General features: G+C 45.5%; 1 protein-coding gene across 1 annotated transcript; it reads right to left on the minus strand.

Moving 5' to 3' along the window:
• Positions 1-1635: 1635 nt before the first annotated feature.
• LOC145214021 (uncharacterized) lies at positions 1636-15632 on the minus strand. The gene is made up of 5 exons (XM_080082446.1): positions 12306-15632; positions 10427-11945; positions 5801-6099; positions 5610-5731; positions 1636-5531 (listed from the first exon to the last, which is right to left on the minus strand). The coding sequence occupies exons 2-5, from the start codon at positions 10668-10670 to the stop codon at positions 5387-5389; spliced, it is 810 nt and encodes a 269-aa protein (XP_079938572.1). The 5' UTR covers positions 10671-11945; positions 12306-15632; the 3' UTR covers positions 1636-5386.
• Positions 15633-15664: the final 32 nt, after the last annotated feature.

A 15664-nucleotide genomic window follows, 5' to 3' on the forward strand; every position in this document is an offset into this window, starting at 1 on the left:
CCGCGATAACCGAAATATAACTAAGTCAGCAAGGCTGTAACGCAACCAGGTGCACGGGCCAACATCGCTCTGTACAATGTTTGTTTTTGGAGCTTCGATTGACGATTGTCGCGGGCGGATGCGCTTTGGGATTAATCTAATTTGATCGAGCGGCTTAGCGGCATAGAGCCACCCAGAAGCTTACTAGCGTCCCTGATTTAACCTAATACACCGTCACGTTCCGCGAGGCCCCGACAAACAAAAACTCCTATCTCAATAGCTAATCGCGCCGCTTTCATCTTAATTCCCAGGCAGCGGGCTTAGTAAAGCGTTCGAGAAAGAATTGAGCGCACGTCACCGCTCGTCATGCACCGCTGCCAGCCAATCGTAATGTCATCGCGCCTGGGAGCACCCCAAAGATGGCCTGACCTCCCATAGCAAGCCTACCGTGACCCAAGTGTAAACGGATTTGCGCAGAACTGCTCCACAGAAACCTCTTCTTCTCTCTGCGAATTTATGAGCCTCCACGTAAACTTTATTGCTTTATCTGCGGGAACTCCGTCTTAGCTTTATGCTTTGTACTACAGGTACATTACAAGGCCTTTTCTCAAACGTGTTGCGACGAACGATGTTTGTACTGTGCCACCCAAAAAGCAGAACGTTTAAAGCTGAAACGACACGAAATTGTCCTCACGTAAGACCCCCAATTTCAGCATTAATTTGGCAGATAAATGCTACAAATTACGGTCAACGCGTGATAGTTGTGTTTAAATACCGGAAAGTCGACACCAAAGCACAAGGGTAAAATTGTCACATTTGTCTTTGGGTTCGATCGTTACAAATCGCAGATGTAAATATAAGTCATTGGTATTATTTTTGGTCACGAAAAAGAATTTTTTTTCTGAAAAAAATATCCCAAACTACAGACAAGCAGTTCGGCAGCATGCAATGCCATTTTATGAATTATTTAACAAAAACAGGTTCCAACTTGTAGTTTTTGGATTATTGGATACTTTTTATTAATACATAAAAGAGTAAAGTCGTTGCAAATTAATCTTTTGAAATCGCTTTGTGTTAGAATCTCGTGCGAGAAGGCCCTTTGGCGGTTTCCCACAATCGGCTGAAGAGAAAGCTAAATTTATTTGCACCCGTCTGTTTGCTATCGTTACCATTGTTTCTCACATGCCGTTTCACCCCGAACCCCTGCCCCCAACTAGGGCACTGATACCACCTGGGTAACGAAACCGTCCCGGTGGGGTAATGACATCTTTGTTGGCCACCCACCGAATCTCAACATGACTGTGACATTCTGGTTGCCTGGTATTTCGGAATTTAACGTTGTATTCCTGGGATCTTGAAGGGTGTTATTTGTCAACTATTTTCAGGCAGTTTGATTGTGACAAACGCCATCGCTTGTTGCGCTGTGGGTGTCTTATTGTGGAGGGCATTTTGTGGAGCGATTAGAGGCTTAGCGGACATTCAAAACACATTCAAGAATTTGTGAAGAGAATCGCCTACATTTGTATGCCCAACAAGTGATTCACTATCGTCTGAAACACTGCCCACGCTTTCAGCTTTCCTAAACTTGCGCTCAGTAGTTATTAGCCTGACAGAAATTCGATGTGTTTGACACACCAAACAAATTGAACAAAGCACTTTCCGATGCATTTTTATTTTATTCCCAACGCCGTACAAGTAGCAAGTAAGTTCAGATACAAAATGCTGGCAGTGGCATTTTGCTTTCGAGATTTCAAAAAAATACTGCGAATCCAAAACATTGAAAGAATTTTTTAGCAAGAAACTTCATTTCACATTTCCTGCTTTTTAATGATTTAATGATAAAGTGTGAAAAACGATCTTAACCAGTAAGACGGTAATACAATTTATTCAGCTCAGCTGATGTTTGTAATCAAATGACCGGCATTTCGGAAACATATGCTCCACTGGGGAGGCGATTAAAAATCGGTTGGCACAGCCAAAGTGTTCACAAACAAAAAGGTGAAACAAAGGTATGCGTTGATTATAAAGGTCTTCATTGGCGTTTAAGGTAAACTGGTGGCAATTTATAAGTATAGCGGCTAGCACCAACTTGTAAGAATGTTTGAATGATTTCGAGCTACTAAAACTGCAGTTTATGGCAACAAATGATAGCAGCAAAATACTCAACAACGGATCTATCATTAACGTTGAAACATAGAATAGCAGCAATAAATGATAACCGGTATCATAATGGTGGAAAATATTTTAAAGGTCGTCCAGCGTACTGATAATAGTTTTACTGAAAATGAGTGTACTGTACACGTCAAAAAATGCGCTTATCCAGCAAGCATCGGGTTTGGGGGATAAATTCACTTTACATAGCTCGCGTTTCGCTGGGTTGAAGTCACTGCTAGCCACAGATTTTAATCTTTTCTTTGTTTCGAAAACGTCTTTGTTAAGAACGTGGACGAAGGCCAGAATTTCAACCGAGCGAAACGACAGGCAGGCGCCAGCGCAAAACAATCGAAGCATAAAAACGGTCAAAGAGTAAGGCACAGACTCGCTGCACATTCATTATATTATTATCAATACAATGCACGTTTACACTCGAATATACAACACGTTATGGGGGCGTGCGGTCGTAGATGGTACGTGCGCTGTAAAGGTTAGCAAAGGTTTTAGGCCAATCCAGTGTCCCGGGCAGAAAATTCAAGCGCTTTTCGGTTACGAGCTGAATTCCCTACTCGGCCATGCGTCGCGAGCAGACGTCTGCCCAGTCGGGTTTCCGCACCGCCTCGTATTGCCCGCGGTCGATCGCTTATCTCGTCAACTGTGACGCGTCGTTCGCACGCGCAATCTCTCCCACACCGATGTTTGGACATTCGATTAGGTGGCAAATTTAAGCGTTTTGTGCATTTTAATTGGCGACTATGCCTTGAGCCAAGCGCATAAAAGGCTCCATAGAACTGTGACAAGGGTAGGGCTGTTGTTTACCACGAAGCCGGCAAAACGTTGCTCGAAAACAACTCGATCGTCAGGCCTATGTCGCACTTCCCGAGTGCCCGCTTGCAACCAAAATAGCTCGCATTGTCTTGGTTGAAAACCGCAATCCAATACCAGGCCGGAAGAGAAGTGAATAACTGACGATCAAATTTTTGGGCAATGCTTAAGCGTTTTGTACCATCTTTAGGACTTTAACAAGTCAATGAAAAAGCGTTTTCACAACAATTTCAAACTGTACTCATTCGTTTGAGAAGCATTCTAAGATCATTAGACAAGGCAGCGATGCGCTTTTGCCCGTTACATAGCCTCGAGCATCAACCGCCTTTCATCGTTCTACAATCGACGGTTCAAGTCGAGATGCTTATCCCACGGTGACATTTAGCTCAATTTCGATCATTTTCGCTCCTGCGCCGCGCTCACACAAATCGCTTCTTCGTCGCTTGCTGCCAAAATTCACCAGCGACCACAAAAACTCAAACCCTCTATTGTTCGCGAACATTCCGACCCTTCTGCGCCGTGAAGACAGAGTTCGGTTCCGCGTGATCGCAGCGCACACTCTCGTCAAGTCACTAACAAAGTGCGTGGGCGCTGAGTATTTATCCAAAGTTGCAACTAATCAACGGGTACATTCGGCGGTAGGGTTTGATTGAACTGCAGTGGCGCATGAAACTGCAGCTTACGGCAAGGCGCGGGTTATTTGTATGTTTCCGTAAATCGCGCTAATTGCCAGTTGGCCGAAGGTCGACACTTCCACGCGTACCAGCCAGTATCAAGGTGACGAAAGTGGCTTAGCGCTGGCGACGTGCAATTTCAGTCGCTCGATTCGGACACGATCATCTGCTTAACGAAGTTTAGTGGCATTACTTTAACCGAGCGATGTATTCCGCAATGACTCAGCTCGAAAACGAATCCTCGACTTGTCATAGCGTGGTTAGCGAGTTCTCGACACACCTCGACTTGAGGAGGCTTATGTACTGAGAAGCGGTCATTATGCGATGAGCATTCGATGGAAAGTCCCGAATTATTTGGTTGAGGGCCAAATTTAGTGAAACGGTATGCCGTGTTTGGCGTATGTTATAACGTAACTTTTTATTGCATCGCAAGAATGTGTCTGGTTCAATCCGATTCGTCAAGTCGCGGTTTAGATGTAATTGCTTTCGTGGATTGAGGCGATCTATTTTTAAAAGCACACAAACGTTTTCATTGTTTTCCGCGCGATAAGTACAGGATGCTTATGCAAAACAGAAATTCGCCATTCCGCCAGGGCCAGACAGTGCCGATGGAAACGTACGTGAAGCGCGAAAACCGACTACATTTAGGCTAGGGCCCGAAATTAACACACGTTGCACCAGAACTGAATTCACCGAGATTGGTCCGTTGGAGTGTGGCTAGTTTCACGAAACGTTGTGAATCGAGGGAGCCGTGGCGAGGTGGGAGTTGTTGCGTGCGAAAGACCTTTGCCATTCGGTTAGCAACGTTTGTTCATCTTTCAGAAACGCCGCAACGCCAAGTTTATTCATCCGAGACCTAAAGCCTAAACCGTGCACAATTACGTGAGGTGAAGATGTGCAGGGACGGGTCTAGCCGTACCACAACAATTCATCATTACATCACCGCCTGATTTTTCGCTTTTCTCGAGCCATTACCGCTAATCGCGTTGGTTTTGTTCGAAGAAGGTGAAAGCTCGCTGAACTTGGAAATGCTTAAGATTTATTGACTCCGCTGGTTGTTGTTGGCCAAAGCAATGCGAGCGCGCCAGAAGAAAAACAACGTCGGTTCCCATGGATCTCACTTTGCGCGGGTGCGTTTCGTTTCGCGTAAACAGGCTGCTTGGCCGACCCCGTCACCGCACTCAGTCAAATCTATTACCCACTTGAAGTGGTCCGATTAAACCGGGGGTAGTCGCGCGGTATTTTCTTGCGAAGGTTGACTATTGCCAAAATGACGTCACACGCTTGTATTGTGACGCAAGATTGGCCACGGGAGCTCGATTGCCGCCGGTATTGCTTCCACCCAACGTTCGGACAAGGCCCGATTTGGCCACGACGCAGATTAAACTTGGCGCAAAGGTCGCGAGCCGCACGCCCGGCAGCAATCAATGAAAGGTTAGATATACGACGGAAATAAGGATACACACACACGAAAAAAAACAATACAAAGGACCCTGCCAGAGGGCCGCCTCTAATATTTTCATAAAAAAAAGAGATTAAAAAACGCGTGACAATCAATGTCAGCGGCACAAGACAAAACAACTTGAAACTCATTGGACAGGCTTATGTATATGGCAGTAATACAAGGTTAGGACGGGAAGGTTTGGGCACATTGGTGCGCGGTCGGTTAAGCAGGGAACTCATGGTTTATGGGGAAGTAAAGTGGAACTGTTAAATTATTTCTTGGTATGATTTACTTCCTTGGGGAGATGAGTTTACTCCACCTTGACTCCGATCTTCTGCACAGGCACCATCATCATGCTGTGTGGCATGCCTCCTGTCACGCCGTATTCCATCTCATCGCAGCTGCTGCTACCGCTCATCGGATTGTAGCGAGGCGCCGGACTGACGCTTTGCTCCCTGTAAATCAAATTCAAGGTTAAGTTGGTTCCTGCTACTGGTACCAGTTGTAGCCGGAAATGTTGAAGTGAGTGTTACCTTTCCGGACTGGATGGCGGATGATCGGAAGCAGTTGATCCGCTGCTGTCCGTCTCAACCTTCATCAGTTCGCGTTCGCGCTTCTGTTTACGCCATTTGGCACGACGGTTCTTGAACCAAACCTGTAACGAACATAAAGTTAAGACAACTGTTCTTTCCAGTTTCGTTAAACTATATCGAGCAAAACCAACCTCAACGCGCTCTTCCTTAAGCTCGACCTTCTCAGCAAGTTGTTCTCTCATCACTACATCGGGGTAGTGGGTCTTTTGGAACATGCCCTCCAAAGCCTCAAGCTGATCTTCAGTGAAGATGGTGCGGTGACGACGCTTGCGCTTGGCTGGGAGCCTGTAGAAGAAGCCTGGAGGAGGGGCGGTCCCTGCTCCAGCCAACATCCCGGGATGAAGCATTCCACTTGGCGAACCAGTCGATGCTGCAGCAGCTGCGGCGGCGGCAGCGAATGCGTAAGGCGACAACAGGGATGGTGGGCAAGCTGCAATAGAAAAACACACGTTTAGGCAATGCACTTAAATCTTGGAAACATGATCCTATTAGATGTACATGAGTCATGCCCATTAATGAAGACACCCTACGCTACCATGCATCGCCAAGCAAAGATAAAGGGTCATACTGTTTGGCAAGCGGATACAATTCTAGAATGAGTCCATTGTTGAATGGCAAGTGGTGTTCTATTCCAGGACATTCGATAACGCAAATTGGTGGCGCGAATGGTCCATTGCTTTCAGCGCCCGCGTCGCGCATAATCTAACGCTCATAAAGGAACGACGATAAGAGGCCAGGCTGATCTTTCACGGCTTTAGCCTTTTAAACTGTCCGTAAATAAAGGGCGATAGACAGATAAGTTTGCCTGACTTTCTTTGGCGAAGAAGCGAACAAGTCGGCCGTCAATCGCCGCGATAATACTGCTCGCCTCGCTTAAAGATTGAAATGTCATTTGTAAACACTTGTGATAAGGACCCGGGTACCGCGATTCGGGCCCATTAGCCTGGAAAACATCGTCGCAAATTGCTTTCCTCCAAGCAAAGCAATAGAGAGCAGATATATCCGAAAGGGTGCGTATTATTGTCATAAGAGATTCCAAAACACGAACGCTTCGCCGAACAGAGTGATTTAGCGGACTGCCTGATCGCACTCTAACTAGTTTTATGTTTAGACAATGCCCCTGTGCAGGGGAGTATTGTTTGTTCTGGCTCGGTAATACAGGCACGGCGAAATGACTGGCCGTCATAAGCGCACAAGGGCGCAAACACAAGTCTGATTTATTCCCTAACAAGGAATGTTTAGCAAAAAGTGCGGAAGTTGTTTTGCACCGTCATCGCAATATTGCTCTGTTTTGGCAGAGTTCGTCGCCATATCCCCGGTAATCAAAGATTTTCAACCTAATACAGCCACAAAATAGGCAAAACGTTGTTATTCCATTCACAAATGCAGGCTTAATTTTTTTACACGAAGTAAGCTTTTTATTATGAAAATGACCGAAAAGCCAGGAGTTGTTCCTGACTACGATAGATTTGTTTGTCATCCGCTTCAGACAGTTCACACCTAAAGTAGCGACTTAGCCCTTTCATTGTTTATTGTTTTTCGCGGTGACGCATACACGACGAGAGCAATCACCTAATGACGCGAAAAAGAGATTCCGCGATTAAGGGCGCTGGCTTTGAACTCTCCCCTGCCCTGGGCGACGTGTCCTTTATTATCCCTAGATGAGTAAGATTAGTCGCCTAAAAATACCCCTCTTTGGAGTGTCTTAAATTGAGACATTACACCAGTTGGTTTATTGATTGATTGCGCCTAGAAACGTGGTTGTTAGAACTCGATATGTAATCGTGCGCAATGTATATTGAGTAAGACCTCCTGCTGTCAAAGCGCCTAGACTAATATTAAACGACTCGTTGACTTGAGAGTTTACCGCGTTTTCCGGTGTGTCGCGCTGCCCGGATTTCATTCCCCCTAACACACCAAGTACACAAACGCCATGTCGTTGGCGCGACGTCTGTTGTCGATTACATAAGGCGATGAGTTACAGAGGCGCGATCAAATAAGATAATAAACCGGCCGTCGTTCCATGGACATTAATCTCGCGCGGCTCCCACCGTTTTCCGACGCCGAACTGTCTGCCCTCCAGTGCAAGCGCGAGGTTTATCACAAAGCGAGCAGCACCGTCGCCCCAGCAACCACGCCACACACATTACGGATTTGCTTTGGCTCGCACATTAGGGAACTAACTCGCTTTATTGACAATCACCACGCCGGGTCAGCTCTGGTAACGGTCAACTGAGAGTTAAGCGTGACCGCCATTTTGGTTTTGGCACCGGCGGCCACCAGAGCGCGCCAGGCGTCGTTTTTTAATCTGGCAAATTCGCGGGTTTCGTCAGTTTGTCCTAAGGGACGTGTCAATGCGGGATGTGCAGTTTATTAAGCGACACGGCCGTTGTGAACTCCCGGTGATGTTCTGACCCGACCGCAACCCGCCGTTGAACTCGTGTCTTTGCCCCCGTTGGGAATTCCACTTCCCACCCGAACACATGCGATTGTGTAATGTCCTCGCGATGAGCTTTCTAATTCAAACATGTTTGCTAATATGTGGCGGGTGTCATGGCCGTGTCATGCTAGCTGCTAATCCGTAGGAAACCAGAGAGGATCACGGGATGGCTAGTTCAAGGCGATTCGACGGATTAGTGACGTTAAATCCGCGCGGAGACAGGTGTAATTTTGCCCAAAAGCGCCATTACGCCCAGCTAAAAAATAATCTGCTAGATTGATAGCGGTAAGATGCGTCGCGTCTATCAGTTGTAAACGAATCCCCGCACGCAGCCACTTTGCAGCAAATTGGTTTACCTTGTTTGCCAAGTCAATTTTCTGCCAAGCGAGGGTGAATCACGCACCGCCTACAGTTCTCGCCTTACTTTTATTTATCCTACATTGACGCGTTTTAAAACGAAAAGAAACACCTCCCTTAAATAAGAGATTACAAACACCGGCCTAAGACACATAGAGAAGGGCGTCTCGGGTTGTACCTCGTCATGGGGCTATTGAAGGGATTAGGGGCCCACGATGAATTGTTAGGGCACAAAACCTGACCACCGATCCCACAAAAGGCCCTTTGTTTCGACATCCCTCCATTAAAAGCCGATGCCCAGGCACTTAAGCACAGCGCAGCTAATCCGCTCTGTTCCAGCGCGTATTTACTCACAGACAGACAAGGGACCGCAGGAGGGTCGTTGTCACCCGAAATGGACGCATCGGCGAAGTTTGTTTAACTTACACGGGGCTGATAGTTCTTTACACGAACAAGCGTCAATGCCTAATGGAATTATACGGCGGAATAGAAAGGTCGTAGAGAGGTTCCGCGGCAAAAAGCCATCTCCTAAAATTGACTCGCTTCCTGGTATTAAGCTGTGGGAATAAACGCGATTCGCATTAAGCGTCGTCTGCCGATCGAACTAAATGATTTGGGATTCAGTTCTAACCTTTGCTCAGCGGAAAAACAATGCGCTCGCCGTATACTCGGGTGTCAATTCGAGTGGGATTTTGACATTGCCGGATGTTTGGCCTTATCTAGCAAAAACGGCCTGTCTAGCTGTCGTGCTGAGCTGTTTTCCTGGCGCAAAAGGCATGTTTATTTGCATATGCGATGTACTTCCCTCGTCGCTTGCGATTAGCATACCTGACCGATCAAATTCGAGCGAGGCGCGGACATCGCAAAGAAAACAAACCGAAATTTAAGCGCCAATTGACCATATGAGCGCCACATGTTCTTCGTTCTTTGTTTGTGGGCTCCGCTTTCGCGAAAAATGCCAAGCTAAATTGGGGTGTGATGCGCTCAATTGGAGAGATATCGCTCGAACGATCTCGATATGGACACGCATCTCCCCTTTATCCGGGGTCGCTGCGTCGGCTATGGGCCGCAATAAATCCAGGGCAGATGGGAGATCGCTTGGCGACGCTCGGGGAACGCAGATTAGTCCGATAAGAGGAGCAGGACGAAATGTCGCGCTGGAGTAAGAGCAAAAAACTCTGCCTGGCAAGTCTCCGTCCCACGCTGATCTCTTAAGTCAACAAGCCGAGATTTTTGGTGGGTAAGTGGGGCTTGCACACAACCCGAAAACAACGAGGGCTTAAATCGCTGAAGCGTTTAGTAGAGGTTGCGAAATCGGGAGAAACGAAACGGGAGCGACCGGAAAGATTACCTTGGCTGCTTCGCACGAAATCAAAGAGCTTACAAAAACAACTGTGCGCCAGGTGGGACGTTGGCGAAAGAAAACTAACGTTTAATCCTACTTCAGATGACAAAACATGCGTTTAGCGAACAACTTTGCGTCACCATGGCGACAAATACTGTTCCCGTAGAAGCTAAATCAACAAACTTCGACTGATCGTTTTTGAAGAGCGCTGGAACTCCAACTTGCGCCACCGGTAATGCCAGGAGCGTGTTAGCAAATAAAGTTAGCGTTGATAAGGCGAGCGGCGATGTTATCACATTTCGCGTTGGGGAGAATCACTGAGAATGACGTCACTGATAAAATGTACGGCCCACGCGAAAACACACGCGATCCGCGCGGCGAGTGACTAAATACGGCGTTGTTCCGCCGAGCGAAAATTTACGAGCGCGAAAATACAGCGCACAATATAGCGGTATCTAATAAAAGTCACATTGGATCCAAATTACGTCATCCCTTACTCTATCGGCACAAAATGTTTTAGGACACATCAAAACACGATAAACCAACGCGAATTGAGTATTTTTTAGCTTGATTTTTTTACATATAATTTAAAAACAAATATATTTTTTAACTTACCAGAAGTGGGGTAAATTCCTGGTGTCGAGGTCACGTACGGGTAGAGGTATGAGTAGCAAGCCGCCAAGCCCGAAGTGGGATAGTTGGCTGCGGCTGCCGCGGCGGCGGCACTCAGGGAAGCCCGCATGTAGGGAGCCATCGACGACGATGTCGGTATTTGGGGAAGCGGAGCTGGGTCCGCGTGGGGTCTGGACTGCTCCAGCTTTCCACCCAAGATATTATCGATGCTGAATTGAAGGGACATGATGTCTTCTTTCTTGGTCTTGTAAAATCTTGCACGAAAAATTCTTTGAGATCAGATTACAGTGTACGAGTTAAGCCTTTTCGGGGGCTACTGAAACTGGCGAGTGTTGTTGGACAATAAGAGATCTTTCGAATTACTAGCTTCACAGCTTGATGCACCTTGAAACTGACTTAACAGGTATCTGCTGAACAGATGTCACCCTGACGTCTTTTGCAAACGATTCTCGACTTCGGCAGATGCGGAAAAATAACTGGCTTCTTTCGTAGTAGTAGTTGCTGTTGTACGATGATTTCAAACGATCCGATTTCCAGTGAACCAGCCACTGAATATGCGGATATCTATAATAATTTTATAATACAACAAGAGTCCTGCTCCGTGGTAAAAAGAAAACGCTCGTCGCTGTAACGTGTTACCTCGTGGTCATCTCTCGTCTGTGTGATAGCTGGCCTGGCCTCGCGCGCTGATTTATTCGGTGGGTGCGCCGCGCGCATTCAGGCGTGACGTGCGCGACGAGGCGAAGAGAGAGCGCACATTTCTCTCGGATGATGTAATGCGCTGGTGGTGCAAGAAAAATTGGAGGTTGTTTCCGAGATGTTGACAAACTGATTGTTGGGAACGGCATGGCGGTATGGACACTTTCGCTACGTTGGCATATTTAACAACTGCCGCTTGGTAAATCGGACAAAATACAATAGTCGTGTGAGTCAAGTTCCATAACAAACTAGGAATGTTTTGACGTTTGGTTAACGCACCCAGAAGCGAACGAGAATTTGACGACTTGTTTACTGAAGGACCAAAATCGAATTACGTAATGTACAAACCACACATTGTAACCTAAAGCTTTGCGATGTACTGGTTTACATTGTCAATTAAAATATATTTTGTTCAAACTGGAACATAGTTTCAAATAAATGTAGCGTTTCTAATTGTTTGTAAATGACAAAAATTTAAAACTGTTAGTTTTCTTTTTTTCTAAAATGACGTTTACCTGAGCGTTCAAGGCCTTGACAGACCAAATTAGAAGTTGCGCTTCTTGATTTCAATGTGATTCACAGAAACTGTCGCGTTTCGAGCTCTGACGCATTCAAGGTTTAATGCATCTCGCTGGTTTTTGATGAAATTTGACGCTTCTTTGCACCCCAAAGTCGACACGTACACTTGCAAGCGACGCTTTTCCATATTAGGTGCGCTACGCGACAGAATCGACAATGGTGTCTTTTCTCCTGTGGTTTAGCAGACCGCGCTTTATCCTCAAGCTGGGGTTTAAGTCACAACCTGGGTCCAAAAATAATGACTGTAATTTTAGTTGTGTGATTCACACTCAATATAACATGTGAAAATATTTTTGAATTCAACAGCTAATGATAAGTTAAATTGTGGAGGATTTTTAGTTCTGACAAAGTATGTCCACTTTTAGCCGTAGTTAATGGTATGTTGATTATATTTCACTTATCTTACTATCCTGTAGGCTTTATAATAGAAAGAGATAACATAAACTATATTTACCCTTGTTCAGATGTAAATCAGTTATAGTTATACGTTTCAACTTCGGCACTTATGTTTTTCAGGTTTGGCCAAAATTGTGTATCGAAATCAATTATAAACGCAAGCGTTTAAAAATTTATGCGAACTTACGAACAATTGTATGTCGGGTAACGTCGGTACCTAAAAAATCCAGAAGCCGTAATCCGTAAAGCGATCAATTTTGACGAGTCAGCAATAATCTCTCAATGCGTCACTGGATCAGAGTTTAGGAGAATCGGCACCTGTTTGTGTAAACAATTGGAGTTCCGTATTCAAGTATTAATGAGTAAGTGCCAATATGTAGATGTGTTGATAGTCTGTAGTAATAGGAAAATCTCCACCAAGTGGTCCGTGAGTCGGGCGTTAGTCAACACACCTTCAAAGCTTGGCTTGGCCCGCTTCAGCCGATAAACTTCAATCACAACGGTACTTCGCCTTTGATGCTTGTTTATACGCTTATCTAAAGACGAAAGGTGCACGGTTTGCCGATGGATTTTAAGATACAGTCGCCGCAAAGCGTTCTCCTGTCCGATCCTTATGCGAGATTGGTGAGATGGCGTCGTCGGAGTAAAGCACCAAACTTGGGTTAAATGATGTGCGACTTGAGCGTAAAATCTGACTTTAACCCTTTGGTGGCGTGAAGGCCTGATCCGATAAGAAACCAGGAGATTTAGATCCATCGAAACATAAAACTTTCTCACATGAAACTGCAAGGCGGTTTGTCTATTTTTAAGTATGGTCGTGCCCTCTACATATGCATGTTTGTTGTTTTAATATTCCGCATGTAATCGCATAGTTCAGGTCGAATTAAAACCGAATTTTCATTTTCTCGAAACGTTCAGTAAACAGATGGGTCGGATTATTGTGATCGAGCACAGGGTTTTGTGAAGATATGGGGCAGGTCTTACGCAAATCTGCACGAGATCACAAAAAGGTCACAACAGATCATCTTTGCTTCAAAGCAGTGTATTTTGCGTATCAGATTGCGACATGGAATGTATTCTGCCTAGGCTCCCGGGTCCACTTGTCTTTCATTTTATTTTATCTGATTATCTTCTGCTGCCTTGCGCTGTTTGTCTTGCTCGCGTCGCCTCCGGGGGCAAGCAGGGGACAAACGAGGATCTAATGCCGTTTTCCATTTTTAAAATCGTGTTTCAGTTCTCGCGTCAATACTTAAACAAATGTAAGGCCGACAAACGAAATTTACACCTAAAAACAGTACATAAAAATATATCCTTGCCTTTAGTTTGAGTGGCAATGCGAAAATTGTTCCAAATAGAGTCGAAATGATATTTGCATTTCTTTTACCGTACGGATTCTATTGTGCAGTTTAAAAACGGGCTGAAAATTCGAGTTCTAAGTTGAGGGCATAACCCTAATGAAACCAACATTTAGATTCGTACTCGGAAGTGCCCAGGATTCGAAACACTGAAAAAAGTTTTGTGAAACACTGCTTTACATGAGATAATTATTCAAAATCCTGTTTTAAGTCAATACCATTTCCATGACCTGTGTCAAGTCAAGTTATTTACCAGCAGTGATTCAAGTCCGGTCGAGATTATCAGCATGACTTGCATATGTACCCTTGCCAAAACGTATGTTGCAAAGTGCTTTGAACCCGAAATATAAAATGCTAATCAAGTTTTGGCTTGTTTTAAGCAAAAGGTCAATTTCGACATTACACGCTTATTGGCGGACTCCTACACGTTGAAATGTCGATAATAATCTATTTAGCCACGGTATGGAGCTTGTTTGTCAATAACCTACAGTGTCGCAAACAGCGATTTCGGCCTTGTAAGAAGAAATTTACCCCAGTTCAGAGCGTCAACCCAGGATATGTACACAACAACGATGTGTGACGCAGCCCGCATACCTTTGTCGGATCAAGGCTATTCTGTTGCCCTTAGACTGGGCGAATTAATTGTCACGCCACTGTGATTCGCTGCAGCTTTTCAGTTAAAAACGCTACACTGTGTGAATGAGGTGCAGGGCGAAATCCAAGCCCCAGGGTGGTGGAAAGACGAACGCTTTGAATCGGGGGTCGTCGCGGGTACTTGACGCGGCGTGTCGTTTTAGGCTAAACTGGAAACCGCGTGGCGCAGATTAGATTCTGTACTGCGGCTGGGGACTCGAGTACTCCGAATTCCAACGTAGTTTGCCTCGTTTCCTGTTTAAGGAAGCGCCTTTGTGACGCCATGGGCCGCTTGGGGAAGAATGAAGAGATTAAAAAAAATTAGCATGAGCTAACCGCGAAATGTGGTGTACAGTAAGCGATAAAGCTAAAGGCAATAGAGTTCGCAGCACCTGATTTCAACCGTCGTCAGCACTTGGGAAAGATAAAACCAAGTAGCCGGCCTTTTCACAAAGGTTGGTACTGCTCAATCCGCAGGGGGTCGACTTGGATTGATAGGCTGTGGTCAGGTTATCATCGTGTTACTGACGGACTATAAGGCTTAATCTCGTTTGCCTTGACTTATGCAAATCGTCACGCCACACACCGCAGGGAAAAGTCTTTCAGTAATCCCGTTGAGATGTGGCTTTCCCATGAGAACGCTAGTGAATCACGGCATACAAGGCGAATTGCCTGAAATCCATCTATCGCCAGATAAAATCATTTGTAGGAAGCTCCTTTGTCCTGTTTTTGAACCCATCGATATTTCAACGCGATAGTAATGAAGTAGACTAGGCCTACGTATGGTCCTTATCCAAATCGGCCTTTTACACTGCAGGTTGTATTATCGCATTGGGCATTACAGGTGTCTGTTTTTATCCTATTTTTCAATTTCTCGCATAAGATACTATTGTCTGCAATACACTCGCAAGAGATTTTGTTTATCCAAATCTGAAACACTTCTTGTGCCAAACTTGGATTTTTGTTCTCAAATTAGACGCTGATGGTTCGTAACGGAAAGAATTTTCCCAAATTGAAAACACATCAAGGCATAACTTAACTCGTAACTTGTGATTGGAGTTTTGCCAAGGCAGCAATGAAAAGCTTGAACGGTCGCAATTTAATCCCGCAAAATACCGGAACTGAAAGCGGATTATCGCCGATGAAAAGGAAAACACCCGATCGTGATTTGCACGGCAGTCAAGAGGTTAATACCGGTGCGTATTTGCTGATGGTAGAGTGGATTACACGTTTCAAAGAGCAACTTGCTAATCTTCTCTGAGCATCTGGTGCAAGCCGCGATGCATGGGCGGATTTAACCGAAAGCGATTTCGCCAAATGAACGACTGATCGCGGCAAAATGAAAGGCACCGCAGATACACGGCTTATCGCATCTTGGTACATTATCCGTCGCTCAACGCGTTAACCCGCAAATGTTGACTAGGCGGCGGACGGATTGATCAGCAAAAGTGGCAAATCGGCAAAATGCTCGTACATAGGTCGTAGATGTAAGAATTTAGCAAAACATGGTCTGGTTTGGTGTTCCCCCAGGATATCAATATATTAAAGTTGCGGTAAG

The sequence above is a fragment of the Phallusia mammillata genome, chromosome 2 (genome assembly GCF_965637545.1).
Source record: "Phallusia mammillata chromosome 2, kaPhaMamm4.hap1.1, whole genome shotgun sequence".
Classification (NCBI taxonomy): Eukaryota; Metazoa; Chordata; class Ascidiacea; order Phlebobranchia; family Ascidiidae; genus Phallusia; species Phallusia mammillata.

Excerpts from the sequence above, each read along its gene's own strand:
- LOC145214021 (XM_080082446.1), bottom strand. The coding sequence starts at position 10,670 with ATGTCCCTTCAATTCAGCATCGATAATATCTTGGGTGGAAAGCTGGAG. Across the intron at positions 6,100-10,426 it reads AGGAATTTACCCCACTTCTG|CTTGCCCACCATCCCTGTTG; the intron begins GTAAGTTAAAAA and ends TTTCTATTGCAG. Across the intron at positions 5,532-5,609 it reads CCGCCATCCAGTCCGGAAAG|GGAGCAAAGCGTCAGTCCGG; the intron begins GTAACACTCACT and ends TTTGATTTACAG.